The sequence below is a fragment of the Pongo abelii genome, chromosome 5 (genome assembly GCF_028885655.2).
Source record: "Pongo abelii isolate AG06213 chromosome 5, NHGRI_mPonAbe1-v2.0_pri, whole genome shotgun sequence".
NCBI lineage: Eukaryota > Metazoa > Chordata > Mammalia > Primates > Hominidae > Pongo > Pongo abelii.
In genome coordinates this window covers 137,532,725-137,558,649 of record NC_071990.2, presented here as the reverse complement: position 1 = coordinate 137,558,649, position 25,925 = coordinate 137,532,725, and the positions used below count along the sequence as shown (strand labels likewise).

At 39.1% G+C, this 25,925-nt stretch overlaps 1 protein-coding gene across 2 annotated transcripts in view; it reads right to left on the bottom strand.

The window, feature by feature from the left end:
* The window catches only part of PDE7B (phosphodiesterase 7B), a 339,241-nt gene that overhangs the window by 153,334 nt on the left and 159,982 nt on the right, over positions 1–25,925 (bottom strand). Inside the window, exon 1 of one of the 2 annotated variants that reach the window (XM_002817398.5) lies at positions 2,059–3,150. The exons of the other annotated variant lie outside the window; for it this stretch is intronic. Coding sequence (XP_002817444.1) covers positions 2,059–2,296 — 238 coding nt within the window. The 5' untranslated portion in view covers positions 2,297–3,150. Of the gene's footprint in view, positions 1–2,058; positions 3,151–25,925 lie in introns of those variants that run through there. 2 annotated transcript variants of the gene reach the window in all.

The window sequence follows — 25,925 nt, the reverse complement described above, 5'->3', positions numbered from 1 at the left end:
ACAAACAAAAAATGCCAGAAGTTTTGAAATAGTCTGTAAGTGTTCCTGAGGGCCCCATTGTTGTGCTGCTGTGGTGAAAATGATGCAGCTGAAGACACCTGATGCTCAGAGGAAATGCAGCATCAGGGATAGGATGAGTGAGGAAGAGACAGTTTGGAAAGTGAAGCCACTCATCTTTGGGGTTGCATCCTATGACCTGCTGCTGCACAGATGGATGATGATGAAAAGGTTTTATGCCCATTCCAGTAAGGATGAGCCCTCATCTCCCTGAGAGTGAGGAGGCGCAGGAGGAAGAACAGGAGGCAAACACACATCCTTTGGAAAGGTGTTATAGAGCCTGTCTCCACACAGGCAGGCAACCTCAACAGCAGACCAGGGTGCAGCTTCCCTGGGAATCCAAGTGGCTTCAGAGACAGTTTCCACCGAATGTGAGGCAGTGTTAGAGAGGTATAGTAAGACTCAGCAAGCCCTGCTTCATCATGTCCGGAAAAGTGTGCCTTTTAAGTAATAAGAAGCTACAGGAGTTCTGCTTTTTCTCCAGAGTATTGCTTTTTCAGGAATTAGATGCTCACTAATATAGAACATAAATAATAATGTACACCTGTCTCCACAGACATGCTAACAACGATTGAATTAGATAGTTTTATCAAAGGGTGCAGTTTGTAATATGAATTTTAATCATTTAATTGACTGAAACAAACCTGAAATGCTAAGAGTTAAAGTGTCAGAGTAAAATTTTCTGCCCAGGTGGGTTTTTCCATTTTTCTTACCCTACTCACATGCAATACTGGTTTAGCGTTACCTCATTTCATCGGACCAAGACCCATCTCCCTGGGCATCCTTCTCCCAGTTGCCACATAAACCTCAGTTTTATTCGTTTCCCTCACTTTCCTATGTACTCAAGGACTCATCATTTACCGGAGGCCAACCCTGTTTTTTTCTCCCTTTTAAATCCTTTCTTTTCCCAGAGTATTAACTTCTTAATAATATTCTTTACAGATTATTAAGTCATAACTTAAAAAAAAGTTCCTGGCATAAATCATTAGAATCAAAACTAGCCAGATTTTTATTTCCTACTCTGTTTCCATGAGAAAGGGAGAGGTTATTTTTGATGTATCTTTTCCATCTACCCCATCCCTCACCACCAATGGCACGCTAGGATTCCACTGCATAGGGCTAGCCAAGACTTCAGATGCATAAACACACACTCATGTTCTTTCTTCTGAAGTGAACCCACCACTTTCCAAATATCTAGCAACATATTCCTCAAAGAAAGAGAGTGCCCTGTAGTCAGCTGTGGCTTTCTTAGTTTACGAAGCTCCTTGGGATCATTCCCAGGCATGCCGGGTGTCTTGGTGGTGGTTGTATCCACTGTCAGAAACACAGTAAAGTTCTCCACAACCATCCCAAACACAGCACATTCTTATGACAAGACAAAGTCCCTGGGAATCATCATTTCCACATTTGTGAGTGAGTTGATATCAGTAAAGGTGTTCGTATTACTGACATTTGCCAAAGGGGAAACCAAGTCAAGAAAGTTTACCAACTTGCCCAGGACATAAAAAGCTTGCATGCCAAACTCAGTGCTGGGAACAAAATACACGCTGTAAATGGCATAGTTAAAAATTGGAAAATGTATTTTACTTTATATAAAGAATGATAAAAAGCAACCCAAGGAGAATATTCTCCTAGGGGTATCTCTAACTTGTTGACAAGAAATGTTAGAGTCAGGATGGCCATTAAAGAGCATCCAATTCCACTCCCTCCTTGGTGGGGACTGAAACTCAGGAAATTTGGCTTGTGCAAGCCCAAAGGGCAAGCATTTGTCAAACTGAGTCCGGGACCCAGGTTTCTTGATTTCCAGTCAAGTGTTCCTCCTACTAAATCACTCTTAATTTCAAGATGCATTTCTATCATACAGCAGACATTTGGAAGTCACAGCCCTCGGACCCGATGCTACACAGTTCATTTTCCTCCCTATGGCTTGGACTCTCCAAAGAAGGGGAGTTAGTTATCAGACTTGGTCCTGTGACCTATTACACCCCATGGTCAATTTACCTGGAAAGCTGCGGAGAGCATCTTCATTGTCCAGAATGCCTCTCTGTTTGGTCGCCTGCAGCTCACTTTTGGATTTCCAAACCAGCTTTACCATCCTGATCATCTCTGGCAAGTCCCAGGGCAGCGGCCCCTGCTGGCACCCCGGCTGGCTTCCCGGGGAGGAGGGCAGCACACCTTCTGGGCCTGTCCACCTCCTGCCTAGCTCTGCTGGGTGGAAATAGCGCTCTAGCACAGGCATTCTGTCTTGTGCCCCAGAAGAGGAGGTAGTGGTGGTGGTGGTGGTGGTGGTGCTGCTGCTGCTGCTGCTGCTGCTGCTGCTGCTGTTGTTTCTGCTTCTGCTGCTGCTGCTGCTGCTGCTGCTACCACAGGGGAAATTCTTCCCAGGCAGGGAAAGGCGAACCCCTGTAAGATCCTCTCCAGCTTCGGAAAGACAAGCCAAGCCTCCTCCAGCCTGGCACAACCTCCCTGTCTCTTCAGGCCCTCCACAAACACTGCCGACGAGAGCGATTCACTTCCCCAGGTTTCTCACTGGTGAGAAACTGTTACTGTACTCCTTCCTTAGAGATAGAATGCATTTTTTTTTCCCCTTCTCTCTCTGGCACTGAGTTCACAGCACTTAATTAATCCCAGGCTACAGCTGGAACGACAGCAGGGAGAAAAAAAAAAAAAGCCATCGAGGTTCTAGCATTTGCTTTTCCTCTTCTTTCTTCTGATTTATTTGTTCTCAATTCTCTTTTGGTGCTTGTCAAAGTTTGTTGACTCTTAGCTCTTTGTCGGCTTAGCTCTTAAGGACTTCAGGCAAAGAAACGGGGCTTCCCCTTTGCTAACCTCACAGAGGGGTTCCCCCCTTGCTGGAGGCCAGTTATCTGGAGGTGTCAGGTGAGGAGTCACCCCTGTGGCACAGGCTCAGGCCCTGCAAGCCCCAAGGAGTTCTCAAAAAAACAGAGGAAGCTTCTCTGTTTCCTCTGAGGCTTCTCTCTGGAGGGCCTGATGGGGGTTGGGGGGCACCTTGCCAGTCACCAAGACCAGTGCTGGGATGGGCTTGGTTGATCCTCAGTGCCTCAGTTTGATCACTCTTGCTCCTTCTCCACGTCCCTTTCCCTTGTGTCATTTGGTTCTCAGCAAACCTATCTGGGTTATGACCTATTAGTCAAATCCCTTCATAACCTCAGCTGCCCTTCAGCTGGAAGGGAAATAACATCGAATCACATTCCACAGTTAACTCTGAAAGATGCGAATTTGGGAAGCATCAAGATCCTCATACATATGGGCAGTGGCCTGTGTAGCCTGGATATGTGGCTCAGGCTCGTTCAAAACCCATTTTCAAAGGAACAATCATTTTAAAGGATGTTCACAGGGGACATAAATGGCAGTGAAAGAAAGAAAAGAATGTTAACGATTCACCTTCTGGAGGGAGAGCACTGTTGACTTATTATGTGGGCCACTGACTACTGTGTCCCCGACCTGAGAGTGGTTGAATTGAGGGCAACCTCAACCGTGGGCCATGCCTCTTGTTCCTAGTCTCAGAGATGGAGGCGCTAACCCTGAAAGTAAGAACCAATTCAACAAAAGGCGATGCCCCCTGTAGCTTATGTGAAAGGCCTTGGACAGAAACGAAAGTAGGGTAGTATTGTATTTGGCACTTTTGCCAGCAAATTGGGTTTGTAGGAACAATTTGAACTTGTACATTCAAGTGAATAGCCCCTGTTTTCTTGGAGAACATTGTAACAATCCCATCTTCCTCTCCTCTTCACGTCTCCACATTGCAAAGTGCTTTATTTTGCTTGGCATGCCATTTTGCTGATGTATAATCTGTTGCTTCTGCTCTACATTCCTTTCAAGGCTGGTTTATCACACAATTATTTGATATTTCTTCATGGGAGAGAGGAGGAAACTTGGAGAAGAGGAGAAAGATCATTGTAGAGTGTGTTTTATTTTCATTACTCCCACCTCATTTTTTTTAAAGTTGAAACCAGCAAAGACAACTGTAATTTTATTGTTGTTTTATTATTTCTCTAAATCCATGGTTAATAAGTTTAGTTTTCCATACTGGATTAAGTGAATTTTCTTTTTTTCTGGATGGAAAAGTATACTGGCAAACCTGCTCTCCTTCCTAACAGGTGAAGAAGGGTCAAGAGGTATAAAACAATAATAAAGACATTGAAGACACTGCTTTCGGTGAATTTTGTTATTAAAATATTGATCTAGCAGCTCTTTCTATAACAACCAGATATACATACAACACAATTAGGGAATAATCAGTGGTCTACTTGATTAGAAAGATGTGCCCTTCCTTATTCCCTCTCTGATAAGAGATGAAAGGATTTCAGCATCAATTCAACACTTCCACCACTTTGACAGCCCGTCCAGTCCTTATCTTACCCTTCCATCAGGCTGGGGGCATCAAAACTCTCTAGGATTGAGATGATTTTATTTAATAATCACATATAGACTGTTTCACTTTATTATCATATTTCCTGAATAATGTCTTAAACTCACTCCTCAGTCACAAACTTCCTTGACATAACAACTGAAGAGTTTCCTAAGAGTTTGACTATTTTTATTTTTGTTCAGTTATTTTGCAATAGTACTTAGCATCAGGATATCCTGACCCTTGGAACAAAGGGGTTAAGAACAAAGAAAACAAATATATGATATAATATATCACATACACTAATGTACTAAGAACACAACACTTCATTGTTCATTTCTTCAAGAATGACTTTTTTTAAAAAATCCAAGGATATACATTTCCATTGTATCCTCTGTACTATTTTACCTAGTTCCTTGTAAAAATATCTTAGAGAAATTACAAAATGTTGGATCACTGAGCACGAATACTTCCTAGTGGAGATGAGTCGGGGCCAAGCAATCACCATTTCACATTTTCATTCCCAAGGAGGAAACTACTTCATTTGAAGGTTTGAAAACTGGAAATATTTGCACAATTAAAAAAAGTTCCCCCAATATGGGATTATTTTCATCCTGGAGTAGAGGGGCAAAAATACCACAAGAAAGGTCGTTCTCATGGTATTTCTGGCTCACATAGAAACAGGAAGTACAGGAAATCTTGCGAGAAAGCTTGGCTCGGAAATTTTTGGCTCAACTGCAGGTTCAAGAGATTGGGACAAACTGATGCAAGGCTAGTACTTGTTGGACTAAAACCTCTCTACCATGTGAATTATCTGAAAGGTGGTTTTGTTACATTTCGTAGCTAACATCTCATAGGCTGGGATCTCTTTTGTTTTTCAGATAGTTACTTTAGAAGAGCATGCCTGTAAACCTATAATTATCACTACTCAGTGGACATCATTCGTCTTGATATGGTATCTGCAGCCAGAAGTTTGGATCACTGAGGGTGGGGAAAGGGTGGGGTTGTTATGTGATCAAAGGAATCGTGGAACTGAGAAGACCCATCTAGGTAACTTGTGAGGATTCTTACACATGTTAATATCAGTAATTAATGGGCTGCAGACAGGACATTTTAAGACGGATTTTCAAAATAACCAAGTTCTTTTTCAGGCATTGTGAATCAACCCAAAATAATGAGAACTAACAAAGTCAAAACAGCTTGTTCCAATGGACAATGGACACCAAACTGTATCAAAAAGACTTTGCTGTTCCTGGAAGTACTGCTACTTGTTGAGGGTGTGATGGCTTCATGGTTTCAAGGTTACTTTGAGGAGCTGGGGTGCTGGCTGTGCGGGGCCTGGGGGCCCAGGGTCCCAGAGGGGTGGTTGAAGTGCACTCCAATGCATCTGGAGGTGATGTTCTTACTGACAACGAGCAGGTGATTGGGTTGGAGAGGGACGTCATGATGGCTGCACGGAAGGGACTGGACCCATATAATACACTACCCACAAAGGCAGCTTCAGTTACCAAACAGGACCTTAATTTAGCCCCCCTCCTTCACCAGCAGTGGGCAGCATCTGTGAAGAGAATAGTGCCATCATCTGGTTTTGGCTGGACAAAGGTGAGCCCCAGTGATGCCCTGACTGGAAACTATTATAAGCTGCCCCACCAGCTGGCCCACTGAGCCCCTGTAGTAAGTTACTCAAAATGTGCTATAAAGTTTCTTCTTCTCAATAAAAACTAGCCATTGCATTGGCTTCTTCTTCTAAAAACTAAAAATAGAAAGACTTTGCTGTGTGGTTGAAGCTATAAAAGAATTGATAACCCCAATACTAAAGTATACAACCAAGAAAAGTGTCAAAAATATAGTTGATTTAGAGCCTGGATTATGTTGAAGAATTTTTGGTGTTCTGAGGGCTATGTAAAAATCTTGTAGACTATGGGTGCTCCAGTCACTAGGCAGATAAGCATTTATTATACATGATTTGTAAAATAAGGCATTTATAATGTTAAATATTTCTAACAATTCTAGAGAATGTACCTTTTAAAAAATGGAAACTTAGAAACATATATCCCTTGTCATTGTCTTTCACTTTGAATCTATTAATAGATTCTTACAAAACAAAAAGTTTAATAAAAATTTTCTCACTCAGATATTTTGGAATTGTTTTATACCCTTATTGGCCCTTATCTGTGGCCTATCTTTTAGAAAAAAATGCAAACTATGGAGGGAGTTTATTTATTTTGTCCTGAACTTTCCTCTCCATCAGTTCAAGTATGGATGTGTAAACACACACACACACGCACACACACACACACACGCACGCACACGTGCACACACAGGACCACTCTGCTTTTACAAATGCAATTCAAAACAAAAATTCAAAATGAGCAGGGAAGTAAAAACAGGTCTTTCAACTTGGTTCTATACAGTCTAAGTAGAACTGCAAACAATTTAGGAGACATAGAAATGTGATAACTCTGGCCTTAGCTAATCTCAAGAAATAATGCCAGCAAGTAGGAAAAAAGACTTAGTCTACAGACCGACCCTACAAGGCAGCATATATTTCCATTGTCATGGGGTAAAGGGGGAAAGCACGTGGGGCGAGATGAGGAAAGTCAGGTGGGGCGAAGTAGGAGGAGTGTCTAAACCATACCCAGTCATTCTCTTGTTCACTCTGCAAATGAATATTAACTGCGGGAGCAACAGCAGAAGGGAAGACCTTCTGTGCTAGCCTTTGGGTCCTTTTTCAGGTACTGGGGAACTGCCCAGCCTCTTGTGCCTTAATTCTGGTTTTCAGTGTGACTAACCTCTCCCTCCTTTACTTATTCATTTATTTTTGTATGTTTTAAGAGAGAAACTAGGATTTCAGCTAACATCACACTCTATCCTGTTAGCTGTTAAAGATCTTAACTAATGCTAAGTTTACTGTCTCTGTGAATTTCCCAACAAAAATGGGTCCAGTGAGACAAAAGGTTGAGAACAACATGGCAGGGAGACTTGATTTTCTCTACTCAGCTCCCACCTGCTGATGAATACAGCCTCCTATTCTGTCCCACTACTGAACATCTGATACTTCGGTGTGTGCCCCTGGCACCCTCTGACTATAGCCTTTCTAGAATTTCAGGACTTATTTCTGATTGTGAAAGATCATAGTGGTGGTAGAGTATACTTTTCAGAATTTCACATTTGAGTGTGTCACCTTCTTAGAAAACAGCTACAACAAGGAAATCTCTAAAGTGATTCTCTAAGACTACTTATCTGAGAGTTACGAAAACTGGGTTTTGATCTATACTCACCACTGAGCTTTGCCCCAAATTTGGGGCCTTATCTATAAATGGGTATGATGGCAATAAACATTTTATCCATCACACTGGGATCTTGAAAGGATTAAATAAGACTAGAATGTCAGTTATTTTTAAACTGTAATATGCTATAAAAATTTAATATTGTTATTTTTAAGCTATATGATATCACAGTTGACAAGTTCATTAAACACAGATTTTGGCTATCCTTTCCTGGGATCTGTTAGAAAGCTGGAAAGTCAAGCCCTTCCACCCTTGAAGTAGGTCTCACTTTAGAAATTTGGGTTCCCCAGCGAGAATGCAGGAGTAAAGGAAATCAAAGGCAGGGCTATTGGATATAGGGTATTGGGGAGTGACCTGTGGCAGAAGACAGTAAGAGATTTGATGGTAGCAAGGTCCTTAAGATAGGCCTGGTGAAAGTATGAATGAGAATAGACAGATACAGAACAATGTATGTGGCTCATAAGATAAATACTCTTTGTAAGTGCATTTTGGAGGGATAAAAGCCCAGGAATCACGTCTAGGGTCTCATCCTGCATGATCTTTACCATGTATTATTTAGAGAGAATTTTGTTTTTCATCCAAAGTGACTAAACATAAAATGTGTTTGATGTTCATGAGCTGTGCAGCTTTGTGTCATATGCTGTGGTGGTGAACATGTGTCTTCAGGCCCCCTACTGGCCTCATTTCCCTAGACAAACTGATGAGGGCCTCAATGTTTTGTTTGGAGTCTTTATTTCTCAAACATTTTTATAACTTTGATTGCTCCTAACTGATCTCTGTTTAATTTGTAAGTGTGCTTAAAAGAAATGTAGTGTGCAGAATCAAGTGTGATGTTTAAAAAGTGGCCTGTACAAAGTCTGAAATATGTTAATTTTTTTAAATAAGTGAGATGCATAAATTTTTAATGCTCTCAATAATTCGACCAGGTTAAGAAGATCTCAAGGAGACTGCAGGAGAGATTATCCAGACATTCTCAAAAAACTGCTGGAAAATGCCTGAGTGAGGGTTCTTTCCTCTTAATCTAATAAAAATAAACTAGACCACTAATAAGATATAGAAAGATTTTTTATATAAATGACATAACAAAAGGAAAGTGAGAAAATGATGAGGAATCAAGCCTTCTAACAAGATTTCTTTTTGTCCTTGACATTCATTTAGGTTCATATTTATGTAGTCCAAAGTCAATTTGGAAGAAGGAAATTTCAACTGTTCCATGTGTATTGCCTGTGATCTTGCTGCCTCTTCCACTTAATTTTTATTTCTCCTCTTTCACTTATTACCTCCTGGTAATTATGAATTACATAGAATAGCTATGCCAAATGGTATCTCCTAGAGGCTATTCTAGATCAAGGCTTCTCAAATATTAATGTGCATTTGAATAACCTGGGGATCCCATTAAAATGCAGATTTCTGATTCCAGAAGTCTGGCAGGGACCTGAGACTCTGCATTTCTAACAAGTTCCCTAGGGATGTCAAGGTTGTGACCACACTCTGAATAGCAAAGTTGGAGTATAACCATGTGGCAAGGATTTTATGCCTGTTCCATATTAGTTATTTATGAAAGAAAATGCAGCAACCATCCTAGTCTTTCCAGATACATCTATCAGGACTTCTAAAAACAATCATGCTGGCGCAGGCCAAATACTCTCAATGGAAAGAAGCAACCAGAACTGCTATGTAAGAACAAAGGCTGTATCCAGGGACATTGAACCACAGCTTGTCAATTTTGTTTTATTCTTTTTTTCCCCTTATGGGTTAACTTTAAAGATAAGGTTGACTATCAACTATAAGCCCATGCAATAAATATATGTGATGGAATCTTAAAGAATTTCATAAACAAATACTATTTTTGACAGTCTTTTCTCATCAAATGTCAAATGCAATTTAGTTAGGCCAGTTTATCCGTGACTCCTTCTTTCCAGCATTTTGTTGCACCCCTCCTGCTATTTTCAGGATGGTTGGAATACAGGCAAGGCTCTGAGTCTTTGATCTCCATCATCAGGGATACTTTCAGCAAGACCTGCTCTTTCATTTGATTTATTGAAGATTTATGTAAAGTGGTCTTTCCAAGAAGCCTGGTAATCTTTCCCACTGTGATATTCCAGGCATGAGTGAATGGTGACCAGATGATTCCTCAAACAAATAAAGATGGAAAAAAAGGGAAGCAGGCATTCATGGTGCTGTAGCCAGTGGCCAATGGTGCTGCTGATTCAGAGAAATCTACAGCAATGTCAGTCTCGGCGAAACACACACACACACGACACACGCACACACACACAACACAAAAGCTGAATCAAGTAAACTTTGCAATAGGCTGCATTCTTTAACAGGTTTCACCCGGAATTCATGCGCCCTAGGCACAGTACTCATGGGAAAATGATGCCAGAAGCAAGAGACATGTGAAAGCAGCTGGAAGACCAGGGTAACTAAGAGCATGGGTCTAGAACATTACCAGATTTATATGATTACAAATTTGTACTGTTAACTAAATAAGAATGCTTAGAATAAATGAAAGCATCTGCTGGTAATTGGAAACACAGTTCACTGTATTATTTTTTCCATTGTCTTTCCTGATTCTTTCTAAGGCTAAGTGCTTTGCTATGGTTATGAACACCGATATTTCCTGATATATATAATCCAGGGGAGTAACTAAATAATGAGAAAGTTGGAAGATATTGCATTAAAAACTAGTATACAGAATGTTTTATTATTTCTGGTAATTTTAGGAGTTGTTTTCCCAGGTAATGGCAGGAGAATTTAGAGTGAAAATTAAAGGGGTGGCCACTTAACATATAGTATGTATACAACACATTCTTTGCATGGTACAGTACAGGGATTCCTACTGAACCCTTTTTGTTTGATATACAGTGTTGCTAGAAGAATTATTGCACCATAATCAAGGAAAAAAAGCCCAGCACACTAGAATATTTGACAACTTTGATGTGTGTATAAGATTTTTATTATCAAAAGATTCTCTAAGAATTTCAGTTTGGTAATTTTTTTTTTCATCCCACATTGAAATTTTAACTACATTTTTCTCCTTCTATTTTGAAAATTACTTTAAAATGATTGCATATCTTTCTATTTATAGGATATGGACACTACCTGATCCTGATCTATTTGCTTATTTGGACCTCTGGGTCTATCTACTCTTTGTCCTCCGTGATCTTCCTGGACCTATTTTGTGGTCTGCTGATAAGATTTCTTGTATTCTGTGTTTCCTGAGACATCTTTGCATTTGACATTAACATTCTTTTGTCCACTTAGGGGCAAGGTAAAATACATCCGTCTTTGACTTGCATATGTTCATATACCTTGCTGATTTTATGTTTGTGTGTCTCAATTAGAATATCAAGGGTCAACTTCAAGCCACAGATAACTGTGCTTTTAATAAATGCCTTTTAAATGCTGTTATTACTTTTTTTTCTTGCTTTCAAACTTTGAGGAGGCAATTGATGAGGCTACTATTAAATTGTGTTTTTCAAGTCTCTCGTTAATCATTGAAAACTTCAGTTAAGTCCTATTTACCTTTAAAAGTTATGATATTCTGGATTGAACATAATTTATAATCATGTCATTTTCAAATATGTAACATGAAAAGTAATGGCAATATTAATACTAATTTGATGCAAAGATAATTATTACTTATAAAAATAGTTCAAATCCCATTCTTGGGCATTTAGCACTTTCAAAAATAGGCTCCCACTCACCTAGTCCTGTAAACACATTCAAACTTACATTGAATATGCAAAATTTCTGTGGAAGTCATATTGTTGCACAAACATGTCAGATGCATCTGACATTATGTATGGTAGGTAGAATAATGGCCTTCCAAAGGTGCCCACATCCTAGTCCTTGGAACCTGTGAATATGTTAGGTTACATGGCAAAGGAGATTAAGGTAGTAGATGAAGTTAAGGTTGCTAATCAGCCATCATTAAAATACAGAGAATATCTGGATTATCTGGATGAGACCAAAATAATTTCACAAGTGTCCTTAAATGTGGAAGAGGGAGGCAGAAGAGTCAGTGTCAGAGTGATGTGATGTGAGAGAGATTCAGCTAGGGGGTCATTGGTGACTTTGAAGATGGAAAGGGGCCTTGGCCCAAGGAATGGGAGGAGACTGTCAAAGATAAAAAAGGCAGGAAAACAGAGTATTCCTTAGAGCCTCCAGAAAGAAATACAGACCTGTAGACACCTTGACTTTACCTCCAGAACTGTAAGATAATGAATTTGTGTTGTTTTAAGCCTCTAAATTTGTGGTGATTTGTTACAATAGCAATAGGAAACGAATATATTACGTTACTGCTCACGTGGTCCTTCTTCTTGGGAAAGATTTTTCCATTTGTCTAATCCAAATAAAATTCCATGTTTTTTCATGAAGTCTTTGTGCCCCAACTTAAAGCTGACTCTTCTATTTAAACAAAGCAGGACCTCTTATCCATTTTGGTTATCTGGGATGTAACTTCACTTACATCACTACTTGCCTTTGATGCTCTGGCCTGTCTTTTAGTTTGGATTTGCAGAGGCCGTTGAAACATACTTTATAACTTAAAATCTCAGTGCTGCACCCTTAATTCATTCGTTAATTCATTTAACATGCATTTATTGAGTGGTGAATTGTGCCTGCCCTACACTAAGTGCTTGATATACAAAAACATGCTCCCTCCCCTTAAAATTGTTTACAAGTTTGGTGGAGAGACAGACACGTATACAACTAACTATAAAGCATGGTGAACTATAGTGCTGTAATACAAATATAGATGCAATAGATCCAAATTAGTTTTTGTTATTAAAAATGACAGCCTGGGCGTAGTGGCTCACACTTGTAATCCCAGCACTTTGGGAGGCTGAGGCAGGTTGATCACCTGAGGTCAGGAGTTCAAGACCAGCCTGGGTAACATGGTGAAACCCCATCTCTACTAAAAATATAAAAATTAGCCGGGCATGGTGGTGCATGCCTGCAGTCCAAGCTACTCGGGAGGCTGAGGCAGGAGAATTGCTTGAACCCAGGAGGTGGAGGTTGCAGTGAGCCAAGATAGCACCATTGTACTCCAGCCTGGGCGACAGAGCAAGACTCTGTCTCAAAATAAATAAATAAATAAATAAATAAATAAATAAATAAATAAATATTTAAAAATGATAACCAATTTTTTTCATTCTTTTTTTATGTCTTGACAACTAAAACAATGTCTTAGAAATTTCTACTTCACACTTTAAAAAATAGAAATTACATAGTATAGAATTTGTTCATAGCTAGGAAAATTATGTTTTTGCTGATTATTTTTTATTTGATAGAAATTTTAAAGGCTTAGCTCTAATGATTGTCAGACTTCAAGAACATTCTTACTACTTTCCTCAGGTGAGTTGTTACTGTGTTCCTAGCAAACTGGGAGCTTAAGAAAAGTGTTTTATTACAACAAAGCAAAGAAAGAGGAATCACATAATGTGAGAGTTTAAAGGGACTTCAGAGATAGACCATTTCCATTAGATCACATGTTAAGTCAGCTTGGGCTGCTATAACAAAATGCCACAGACTGGATGGCTTCGACAACAAAAGTTCATTTCTCACAGTTCCAGAGGCTGGAAGTTTGAGGTTGGGGCACCAGCATGGTCAGATTCTGGTGAGGGCCCTCTTCCTGGCTACCAGGCGGTTGCCTTCCTGCTGTATCCTCACATGGTGGGGAGAGGGAGAGAAAGCAAGCTCTCTGGTGTCTCTTTCTATAAAGGTGCTAATCCAATTATGAGGGCTCTACCATTATATCCATATTACTTCCCATAGGTCCTGCCTCCAAATACCATCACGTTGGGAGTTAGGGTATCAACACATACGAATTTTGAAGGGACACATTCAGTCAATAGCAGATTATTTTCTAATTTTGCTAATAATGAAGCATGATCCAGAAAACAGAAGCTTCAGATTCCCACAGACCTGAGCCCAAGCACTTCCTTTGAAAGCTTATGTACCAGATACAGCACTAAGCATTTCATATCATATGCAATTCCTTATTGAATCCTGACAAGAATCCCCCAAAAGGTAGGCATTATCATGATCTCCTATGAAAGTAATTTGTTCAAGATGCAGATACTATCAGGCTTTAGAAGGGTGATAAGCACACCTTCTTAGCACTCTGCTGTACTGCCTGTGTGGTTGGGATGTTGTATAAAGCAGTAGAAACTCGGCTTGATTTACAGCTTATTATCATATCTGGCTGCTAAACATTTAAGTCTGATGAACTGAAGAAAAGAAAGAATAATTACAACACCCCAGCACCTTTTTCTATAGCTGTTCTTCATGGCAGGATTACATCTTGTATTTCTCCAGCCAAAGTCACATCTTCACTGCCACCAGGGTCATGACTGTGACCAGTAGGGTGGATTTTAGATCTTTGCCACAACCTTTATCAAGAAAAGTGCTGAAAAAAGTCTTCATCTCTTATTGTGACCAGAGAGGAAGAACATGTTGCATGTAGTTCACATGAACATTTTAAAAAATTAAATGAACATCTGATCTCCCTTCAGTAAAGGGGTGGTTTCTTCAAATCAGATGCTAAACCACTAAGGTGACTTTATTTCTTATGAAAAGGGGCTAGCAATGGAGGGTTATCAGAGTAGTCTTTATGTTGTTATGTAAACAAAATTGCAACAGCAACTCCACTGTCTCTGACCTCGATTCTTGGGTCTGAAGAACCAGAGAATGATGATGTGACATTGGTGAATGGAGGTCACAGACCTACCCAAGACATTGGACAGCTATTTTCCTTTTGGAGCCATTTAGCAAGGCTGCTTACAATATCACAGTGCCAGCTGCATCTGTGCTTTCTAAACAGCTTGGCCATAAATGGAAAAGAAAAAAAAAAGAGCTTTAAATGTTTCTGAGTGTTGAGGAAATGACTTGGGTCACTTTCTGCATGGACAACAGATATTCAAGTCTGGCCCTAGGCTGATTTCTGTCCTGGGGTAGTAGATGCAGAGATGAAGCTGAAGACAGACTTGTGTCTGGTGGATCAGACATCTCTTCTATTTCCACGTGGTAAATCTGGTTACCTAGTCATGTGTATTTATAGTTCTACTAGGGCAATGTAAACCTATAAATTCCACATCACCCTTATATAGCTCCTTCTTTTCAAAGGTGTTGCAGAGTGATAGAAAGGCTAGGTTCCCGTGTAATATCCCTAAGGGAAGGAAAGTCTAAACCCTCAGGCAAATCATTCTGACATTTAGGATCTTCAACTACTTTTTGCATTCCTCGTTTCTGTCCCTAATAATAATTTATTAATAAGCCCATGTACTTATTTGAATAAGTATCTAATAGTAGATACTCTAAGTCTTTGACCTACTAAACCTAGTTAAGTCCAATGATTCCATTTGTTTTTCTACACTTCTGAAACACATTATAATCAATACATTTTATTTTATTTAGCATTTTACATGGAAATTTGGTATATTCTGTATTGCAGTTTTAAGATATTATAAGAGTGCAGGTATTAATTTCTTTGATATCTTCCTTAAAGCACCTCCCAAAGTGGTCTAAATCACAGTGCATGCTGAATTAGCACTATTGTTTCTATGGTAAAAATATGGAGAGAGTTCTGTGTGGGATTGCCACAGCATTTTTGGGAAACCTCAAAAGGGATATTTGGTGTTGCAAAATCAAGTACTCTTTTTTGACCTAAACCATATTCTGGTTTTCTTGAAATTATTGAAGGGTTAGAACTTTTCCCCCATTAACATGGTTGGTAAAGTCACGTTTTCCCCCAAGAGCACAAACGTGCAAATAAAACAGATTGGTCATAGAAAACAGATTGGTCATAGAAATCTGCTTGTGGTTTCAGAGATTTACCCAGTTGTTGCAACTTTCTTATCTCTAACCTGTTGGTCAAACCTCCCACTTCCATCTTCCAGCTGGCATTTCTTGGGGGCTTTTTCTCTAGAACCTTTGGAGGCAGAGTTTTTCAGAAACAAAATACAACAAAACAAAACTGCTTTTATGCTCGAATTGAACAAGGGTGTTGCATAATATTAGACTGAGTTCTTAGGACAACTGAGAGGATGAAATGCAAGCATACATGGCAAGCATCTCTAACAAGGCCAGGCACAAAGTAGGCATTCCATGAAATCCAGCCACTAACATCACCTCCAAAGTATCTGCTCCCTTCTCTGTGGAGCTGGCATTGGTAACCCCTTCAGTCTCAGGTGCCATCAGTGGAACCAGCAGCCATTAGACAAGGGTAATAGATAAAGGGAAACACATAGTAAAGGTAAAAAGAAAGGAAAAATAAAGGATATATGTTTGGTGGGAAGTGGTCAGGAGATGAAAGAAAAAGATGACAAAGATAACATAAAAACTAAAGAGGAAAAAAAAGTACAGATTTCCGCTAGCAATGATGCTAAAGGTGAATTCGAGCCCCTGGAGGCGATCAGCTGCTGGGCCCTTTACCTCACTATTGATCTGCTGCCATTTCTTTTCCTCATGTTTCAACTTTTAACATGTGTTTCAGTTCATCTGCAAAATTCTCCGGATCCATTTCTATAAAACATGGATGAACATTATTTTTTCTAGTGTGATCTAAATATATAGCCATCAACAGTGAATATCCAATTAGTTTCTCCCTAAATCTCTAGAAACCCATTATAACAGAATTATTCCTAGAGGAGATTTTTTTTTAAAATGTCATCCTTTCCTAGATCACCATCAAAGGATGTGGTTACTGAATTATCAAGGGCTTTCTTGGTTAGGCATTGTCACCTGTAAGTCAATCCTTAATGGCATTGCAAAAAGCCTGCTCCTGGTTGGTAAATAGATAATGCTCTCTGGGAAGCTCCTTACCTTTTCAGGCCTTAAGAACATCATTTAGGGCACGAAAGTAGCGATTTTCTTCTTTTAGGTCTTTGTGGCCTAAAAAACTAAAGCAACTCCCGGAAGTCTTATATATATAGAAATATCTATTTATATCTATATTGATATCTATATCTGTATCTATCTATTTCTATAGCTATAGATATTTATTTTTTGCCATGAGGCTCCTATAACGAAGTTTCTTGTAAGAGTGATGGCTGACTTGGGCACTGAAAGAGACTGTAGAGACTGATAGAGTCAAAAAATAGCTTTCTTCCTCACTCTCAGAAAATCAGGGTGGGGAAAGAAAGATGCTCTGCTCAAAGGGCAGAAGGGAGCCATCATTATGGAGCCACTCTGAATTATCTGCTCCTCAGCCTTTCTGTTGAGGACTGAAGAAAGAGTGTGATACAGTTAATGTGGTATGGGACTGGGGACAACTTCAGAGATTTGGTGGTCCCTGTGCTACATGAAAGCTTTAGATAAAATGATCCAAGGTACTGGCTTCTTTTCAGGGTCCTGCCTGGTTAGTAAAGGCAAGATTCCAGTTTGGGGTTGTAGAATGTCTCTGGGCTTGTCAGACCTTGTCTATGTCCTGCTCGTCCTGAGATCTTCTGCACTAAGAGATGAGCCTGGACCAAGAGTGATGTTACTGCTATAACTATTAATCAGAGCAGGTTATTCATTGGTGCAGTAAATACTCATTTAAGGAATAAGTGACTGTGTACCTGAGTGGCCTCATGGGCATCTAAAATTACTTTGGGAAACAGCTGGGGTCTCACAGTGCCTGATGGAGACTCAGCCAGTGTGGAACTGCACTAACAAATAGATAATTGGGAAAAAGGGTTTAGAGTTCCTTGGCAGAGGGGTAAAATGGAAGAGTGAGCTGATTTTTTTTTCCTGAGATCCTTCTGTTTCCCTCTCTTCCTTTCTTCCTCTTTCTGGTTTCCATCTCTAATCTCTAAGACTTAATAGAAACATTGCTTTGTAGTTTCTCCCACCCTCTCAGCCAGTGCTTCCTGGTGGGGTAAATGAATCCGATCCAGAAGGAGCTGAGTTCCCACCCTCCCAACACTATGGGCTAACTCTGGAAGAAGGGATGCCATTTTGTGCACAGACACAAACACCTGCTGTACAAAGCTCCTTGCCTGCACTTCTGGGGCAGGGCCAGCCTTCTGATAGCTGAAGGGCAATGGCTCCCACTTGCACAGTGAGTATCACTGCAAACTGTCAGGACAGTGGGAAAAAAGGAATCGTTCTGGCTCTTCAGGCACAAAGACGAGGAAAATCAATGGTAGAGCTCAAAGGACGGAACTGCTGGGTGCAAAAGGTTACTACACATTAACATATCAACCTCCACAGAAGCAATAATAAATAGGTGCCCCCAAATGGAAAAAAGAATGAGGTCCTTGACCCTAGATGACAAATCTTTATCAGGCTAATTCTGAGCACAAGAATTTATTCTCCTTGCACTTGTGGATGTTAAAGGCAGGCAAATGAATTTATCATTAAGCATCCACACTAAGCACCGCCTATGGGCCAGTCATGGTCTAAGCATGTAATAAAGTTTTGAACAAGTCAGACTTCACATATTAGTGATAATTAGGAAGTAAACACGTTGAAAAGCACACAAATACATTAACCAGAAAATTCTCAAACAAAAATTTAATAATTAATTAATAAAATAGTGGCTAAGAAACTAATTTAATTGTATGGTCAAAAGGGAGCTCTTGAAGTAAGTGATGTTTCAGCTGAAAATTAAGGACAAGAAGAAGGCAACCAGGCAGAGATTTGGCGGAAGAGGACTTGAGACAGAAAAAGCAACCCATGGGAAGACCCAAAAGCAAGAACTAGCTTGCTATGTCTAAAGAAACAAAGAAGGCCAGTGACAAACAAAGGAAGGCAGTGACAGAGACTCAGTGACCAAGGGAAAATGTGGCATGAGATGAGATTCCAGGCCAGACAATGCTGGGCTATGTAGATTAAAGAATGATCTTGGATGTCTTTCCAAGTGTGATGACAAGCCATTACAAGGTTTTCAGAAGAAGAGTGATGTGATCTAATATATAATAGTTTTCATAAGACCACACTGGTAGCTCTGTGGAGAAGAAATTGCATAGGAACAAGAATAGAAGCAGAAATTAATCAGGAGGCTAATACAATTCAAGAAAGAAGAAATGATGTATTGGCTAGGGCGGTAGCTGTGAGACTGAAGGAAAAATAAACAGTTTCAGGATTTTTTTTTTTTTTTGAGACAGAGTTTTGCTCTTGTCACCCAGACTGGAGTGCATTGGTGCAATCTCAGCTCACTGCAACCTCTGCCTCCTGAGTTCAAGCAATTCTCTAGCCTCAGCCCCCCAAGTAGCTGGGATTACAGGCATGCACCACCACACCCAGCCAGTTTTGTATTTTTAGTAGAGATGGGGTCTCACCATGTTGGCCAGGCTCGTCTCGAACTCCTGACCTCAGGTGATCCACCTGCCTCAGCCTCCCAAAGTGCTGGGATTACAGGTGTGAACCACTGCACCCAGCTAGGAAATATTTTGCAGGTAGGATTTTTAGAACAAACACATGGATCGGCATGTGCAGGAAAAAGAGCAGCGGCTCTTGTGTTATTTGCTGGGATAGTAAGAAATATACTTAGATATATTTAATCAGGCATTTGATTGGATATTTTAAGTTTGGAATGATGAGATACCTAAGTTGATGTCAAGTAGGTAGTCTGAGTATAGAGTACAGGGGAAAAGCCAGTCCTTGGTTATGAATTTGGAAATTACTGGCATACAGAAGGTATTTAAACATAAGAAAACAAAACATTGTGCCAGATCAATCTTATCTCATCCACCCTAAATCAACCCTTAGGAAACTAGGTACAGTAGGTGCCAAGGAAAAATAGATCAGAAAGACATAGCTCTTGCACTTGTAGGAACTATTAATAGCGGGACAGGCAGGCCATAATACTATTGTTATCATGCAATGGTAAAATGTATTATTACTATTGCACAATACTATTGTTAAAATGCATTATTACTATTGCACAATACTATTGTTATAATGCAATGGTAAAATGGAGGTAGGCATAATTATAAAGAAAGCTATGTTATAGAACAAGTACTTATCCCCGAAAGTGTCTGGGACAGCAGAGACAAGAGGTGACCTGAAAGATAATTACTTCACTAGAATAATTTTCTGTGAGTCCCTTGCTCTTAATATAGGTGCTTATTTAGAGACCATAGCAAACAGATGGAATTTGTTGTAGAAGTGTTTTACGGACAACAGAAAATTCAATCTTCAATGGCTTGTTTGATCTTGGGCAGTGCAATAATCGCTCTGGGACATGACATGCTCCTCTGTGAAAAGAGAGACTTGAATTTAATCAGCAGTCTCCTGTCCCAGAGAGATGGTATGGTAAGAAAGGAGATCCATAAGAATATATTTTTCAATATATTTAAAGGCTATATTATATTATCATGCATATTTCAACATATTAAGTGGTATAACATATGCATATATAAATATTTATAAATGTATATGTAGATACACACATATATAAAAAGGTTAGTAGAAATGAAATATTTAGCTTTAATAAGATTATGCAGATTGCCAAAAAAGTCAAATTCTTTAACTTTAATTATATCAAGTCAGCCGGAAGGTGGAGCAAGATGGCAGAATGGGGCTCTCTAGTGATTGTCTCCCTTGTCCCCCAGAAACATCCATTTGAACAACTATCCACACGCACAAATACCTTCACAAGAGCTAAGAAAACCAGGCATGAGGTCCCAGTACCTGGTTATGGCACAATAAGAAGAGACACACTGAAGAGGGTAACTATATCAACTCAGTGAAGTGATATTGTTATGCCTTACTAAGCAGAATCTCTGATTGGGTGAATAAACAGGAAAAACAAAATAATTACAGTTGACCCTTGAATAACATGGGTTCGAACTGTGCAGGTCCATTTATAAGTAGATTTTCTTCTGTCTCTTTTTGCTACCCTGAGACAACAAATTTACCCCTTCCTCTTCCTCCCTCTCCTCAGCCTACTCAACTTGAAGATGACAAAGATGAAAACCTTTATGATGATCCACTTCCACTTAATGTATAGTAAATATATTTTCTCTTCCTTATGATTTTCTGAATAACACTTTCCTTTCTCTACTTACTTTATTGTAAGAATACAGTAAATGATACATAAAACACACAAAATACATGTTACTTGACTGTTGATGCTATCAGTAAGGCTTCTGGTCAACACAGGCTATTAGTAGTTAAGATTTGGGGGACTCAAAAGTTATACACAGATTTTCGACTATGCAGAGGTTGGTTCCCCTAACCCCCTCATTATTCAAAGATCAACTGTATTGCCAAGTTAATGCAGTTCTGTAGACAAAATATTTCAAACCATGGAGTATATAGGGGGCAAAATGACAAAAAGCATATTTGGTGGTGCCTGTTTTGTGTATCTGTGGCTTGCATATTTATAGTGTCGATGCCAGCCCTGATAGGTATGCTTTGACAGTTTGATGGCTTTTTCTTTTTCCTTTTTTTTTTTCAGCTGTACTAGCTGTTCAACTTCTTTATTAGCTATTTTCATTACTTATAAAGTTAAAATTATATATATTCAATGAATTAATTTCAATGAATTAACTTATATGAAATAATGCAATTCTTGCAAAGCACCCTGTAATTTACTACAAGAAAATTGGCTAACAGCCCTTAACTTTATTAATCTTACTTGGTTGAACAATTTATTCCCAAAGAATCATTTATTAATCTCAGAGGAAGATCAATTTTAATAAGTACTTTGCATTTCTGCAGTATTTACTTCCAGGATTATATGTTAAAGAAGCCACTTAGTAATTTGCATATTGTCTCCATGAAATCAGTACAAGCAGAGACTGCCTTTTAATAAAATAGAGTCTGAGCTGGGTGGGTGGCCATGAGTCATTTCTGGGCTTAGTGGGGGAGAGAGGGAAGGGGAAAGCCCAGTCATACACTGCTGAACATGGGAGACGCTTGGCCACAAAAATCAGTTAAAACACAGGCTAAGCCCATATTTAGGGGATCAATGAAGCAAGATCACCAAAGTTTCTTGAAATAAGGATTTGGCTTTTGACACACACACACACTCACACACACGTATATGTATAGATATGTATATATGTATAGATAATATATAAATATATTTATCAAAGGGCAAATTGTACACATATTTATTATCTTTCCATAAGTGTGGAAATAAATATATTTAAAAAACATAAAAATTTTGTTGGACCTCTTAACAGTAATTTAAGAATTTGTATTATTTTGTTTTGAGTTACTTGTGGTAAGAAGGCACCATGTTCTTTTCATTGCTTAGACTATTCCAAGATTTTCCTTTAACTTTGAATGTCATGATGGCCCAGACACATGCTAAGTGTTGGCCTTCTTTTCCTAACTAAGTTGGGTTCAGGATTGTTTGTGACGTTGAGGAGGTGATCTCATTTTGAGTCAGGTTAGCTCTAATGCTCAGGTGTTAAGTCCACTGGATCATATTTCTGTATCTATCCAAGACCATCCAGGAAGTCAACTCAAAAAGGAAAATCAGTTTGTCTTTCAGGTGCAGTGTGGTTTTGCCTGACTCTTAATTTATGGGCTGCCCAAAGATGAGACAGGTCTCTGGGGATAGGGCTGTATCTCTCTGACTGATTTTGGATTTAGTGATCTGCTACTTGGGACTGAAGATACTCTGCCTTGATCCTGCCAATCGTTCCATCCTGCCAATCATGCTGAAATTGGGATTCCTGTGAGTTTCAAATGATTTGTCCCAAGATGCATGGAAACTATAGATAAAATCCAAAAGACAGCTATGACTTTTTAAATCCCAAATTACTGTTTGACGCTATTGAAATTTTCCCTGGCTACCTTATCCACTATCATCATAGTCCCCAACTCCCAGGGCTATGGAACTGATGTTGTAAGCAAATGTAAGTTGAAATATAACATTAGTCAGCAATGCTTCATGTAGGAATGCTTAGTGTGTGAGTGTATGTTTGTGTATTTCCAGAAGAATGTGTTAATTTTCTTCTTGATCATATTTAGATTAAAATTTTTTTAAAATTTATATTGAAAATTGCTGACTCCTTAAGCCAAGCAAGAACCCATTTCCTATACTAACTAGAGATGCTTGAATGATTCGCTGTATGCCTAATACAACACTCATCTTTGGTATAACTTCAGTCACCCAATTCAAAAAGTTATATATGATAGAAAAAAGACCAACAAAGCCAGAGTTTAAAGTTTACATGGTTAAGTTTTCAGGTTTGCCATCATTCTCAGCAAACTATCGCAAGGACAAAAAACCAAACACCGCATGTTCTCACTCATAGGTGGGAATTGAACAATGAGAACACTTGGACACAAGAAGGGGAACATCACACACTGGGGCCTGTCGTGGGGTGGGGGGAAGGGGGAGGGATAGCATTAGGAGATATACCTAATGTAAATGACGAGTTAATGGGTGCAGCACACCAACATGGCACGTGTATACATAAGTAACAAACCTGCACATTGTGCACATGTACCCTAGAACTTAAAGTATAATAAAAAAAAAAGTTTTCAGGTTTGCTGAAAAAATTAGTTTTATCACTAGTTTTATTTCGCTAGTAGTTTCAATAGAAGAGGTGTTTTATTTAAGTGATTCTTCTCTTTCACTAATACTTCCTATTTAATTTACTGAACTTAAAAAATAATATTTGGATGAAATTTCTAGTTCTATGAAATGTGTAATATACTCCTGTTTAATAATCTAAATGACTTTATGATGATATCAATTACTATACTTCAAGGACTATTTGAGGGTTTCAGGCTATTTGCTCCTATGCTAAATGGCTCCAGGCCACTATGGCTTTCAAAGCTTTTGTGTCAGCATTTGGCAGGTTTTCAGGTCACTTTTACTGTTTTCAAGGCAATTGACTGTAGCAACTGTCCCTACCTTCAATTCAACTGCTTTGAATCTTCTAGAAGCTGCAAAGGCAGATAACCAAGCTGGTTAACAGTGTCTTTGAAGTGCATTATTCTTGTAAATAAATAGGCTTAGAGTTAATTTCTAAACATAGCTGAGAAATTAAATTAGGTTTATCTACGAGAATTTCTCTTAGAAAGCGCAGATGAGTATGACAGCCATTTTTTTTTTTTCTTCCAGAAGTCCTTCTGGCTTTCCAGTTCTGTTGCAGGTGGTTGAACTTGTCTGAGGCCTGCCCACCCCATACTTAGGGAGAGATGTGGCATGCTGCAGCAGTGAGACCAGGAGCTCCGGAGGAGATCTCAGCTGGAATTCTGGCTCTGTCATAGCCCTGCTGTGCAACACTGGGCAAGTTACTTTGCCTCCCAAGACTTAGTTTTGACAACTGGAAAATGAGAATGAAAATAAAACCTCTCCAGAGTTGTAGTGAGGATAAAGTGAGGTGTGTGGTATAACAACAGCTAATATTTATCGAGCGCTTATTAGGTGCCAGGTACGTAGTTAGCACTCATATAAACATTAGGTCCTTTAGACGTACCTGGCTTTGTGCTCTTACTAGTTGAACTTCATACAATTAGACTGCTGAAGTCCTCACACAATATTCAAATGCCATAGAAAAGAAGGTAGAAGGGAATGAATCAGAAAGAACCTACCATGTACAGATACTGGATTGGACATTTTCCTTGTATCATCTAATCATCTCAGCAATGCTTCGAAATAGGACCTATTATCCTTATTGCACAGATGAGAAAAATAAAGACCCAGATAGGTTGTTTTTATACTTTCCTACATATTAGAGGGAGCCGTGAGATGAATAGAACAAATTTAGTACAATTGAGAAACTCACTCCTGTAAGAGTAAATTATAACACTAACATTAACAATCTAGTTAATTCCTTGTTTAGTAAATCATCAAAGAAGTTTTTCTTTTATAGAGTTAAAATAATGAAGCAAAAAACATCTTTTCCACACATTAAAAATAAAGATATCAAATTCATTTTATTCTGTTTGACATAGATGTTCTCGTAGATCCTTGCATGAGTTAAAGGCTAAATTACTTTTTTTCAATCATAATACATACTGAGGCTTGTTTTTGCTGCCAAAACTGTTCTTTGGTTTAGAAAATTTCCCCTAGGTCATTTAGAAGTATTCCCAGAAAAGATGAAAATGCCAAAAACCTGGTCAAATTTTTTTTCAAGTATTGCACCAAGAATGGAAGGAATCCGGGAATCAAGAATGTATATTTATCTGGTTGCAAGGAGAAGAGGGGTTATCTGAATGCCAGCGACTCAGCGTTTGTCACTTTCATAGTTGACAATTTCCCCCTCATTCTCTTGCTAACTTCATGTATTGTGTGGTCAATTTTCCAAACTTTCTCTTATTTTAAATGTTATTACTTATTCTCAGGCGGAAAAGGCTCTTGAGAAAAATTTCTTTTTGGGCTCCACCTTTTCAAAGGAAAGTGCAAATTAGATGTAGCAAATTTGTAATTCTATTTCCATCTTTAAAAAGAAATATTATTCAGGCATTGGTCTGCTCTGTCACCTTGAATCAGAAAACGGCTCCATCTGGTTTATTTAGTTTTTGATAGCTCACACTTCAAAGAAAGGCAAGGGTTATATCCGCTGACAATTGTGTAAGCCTGCGCAAGCAAAAATAAAATTCTCCCCCGACCCCCGCAGTGATCAGTATGTATATCCTGAAGCAGGAGAGAGCTGATGACGTCTGTTGTGGTTTGCTGACTCCCAGCAGGCTTCATTCTGCAGGCTTGACTCAGGAAAAAGAATCCCACCAGCTTCAAGTGAAATTGTGCCCAAGTAAAGATTACTAATACAAATATCATGGAATTGGCTCTGGTGCTACTTTTGGGCTTAAAATTCTGTGTGCGTGTCTGTGTGCTTGCACGTGCACACGCATTTATGTGTATTTTAACTCCAACATCGATATTCAACGTAATTTTTCAGAATTCCTTGCAGCTCTCATAGGGTATTTAAGCTTTCAGGCAAAGTTCTGGCAGCAGCTCCTCACATGCAATCGGCCAAATGTTCCATTGATATCTGTGTGGGCTCCCCAAGGTCAGATTCTGTTCTGAATTGACGGAAAAAATAACAGAGGGCCGATGTGTTTTACGCATTGTCATTTCAAAGAGATGAGGCTTTGAATAGAGGCACAAATCACCAATATTTCATTATATGTGTAATTTTTACTCTACCTACTTTCAAAAGAACCCCAGTTCTATTTCTAGCCCTGCCTTGGTTATGCAACTGCTGTCTGCTTTGGTTGCCCCATCTGCAATATAGGGATAATAATACTGCCACCTACGTCATGTCATAGAGGTGCTTTAAAACTAATGAATAGAGAACTAC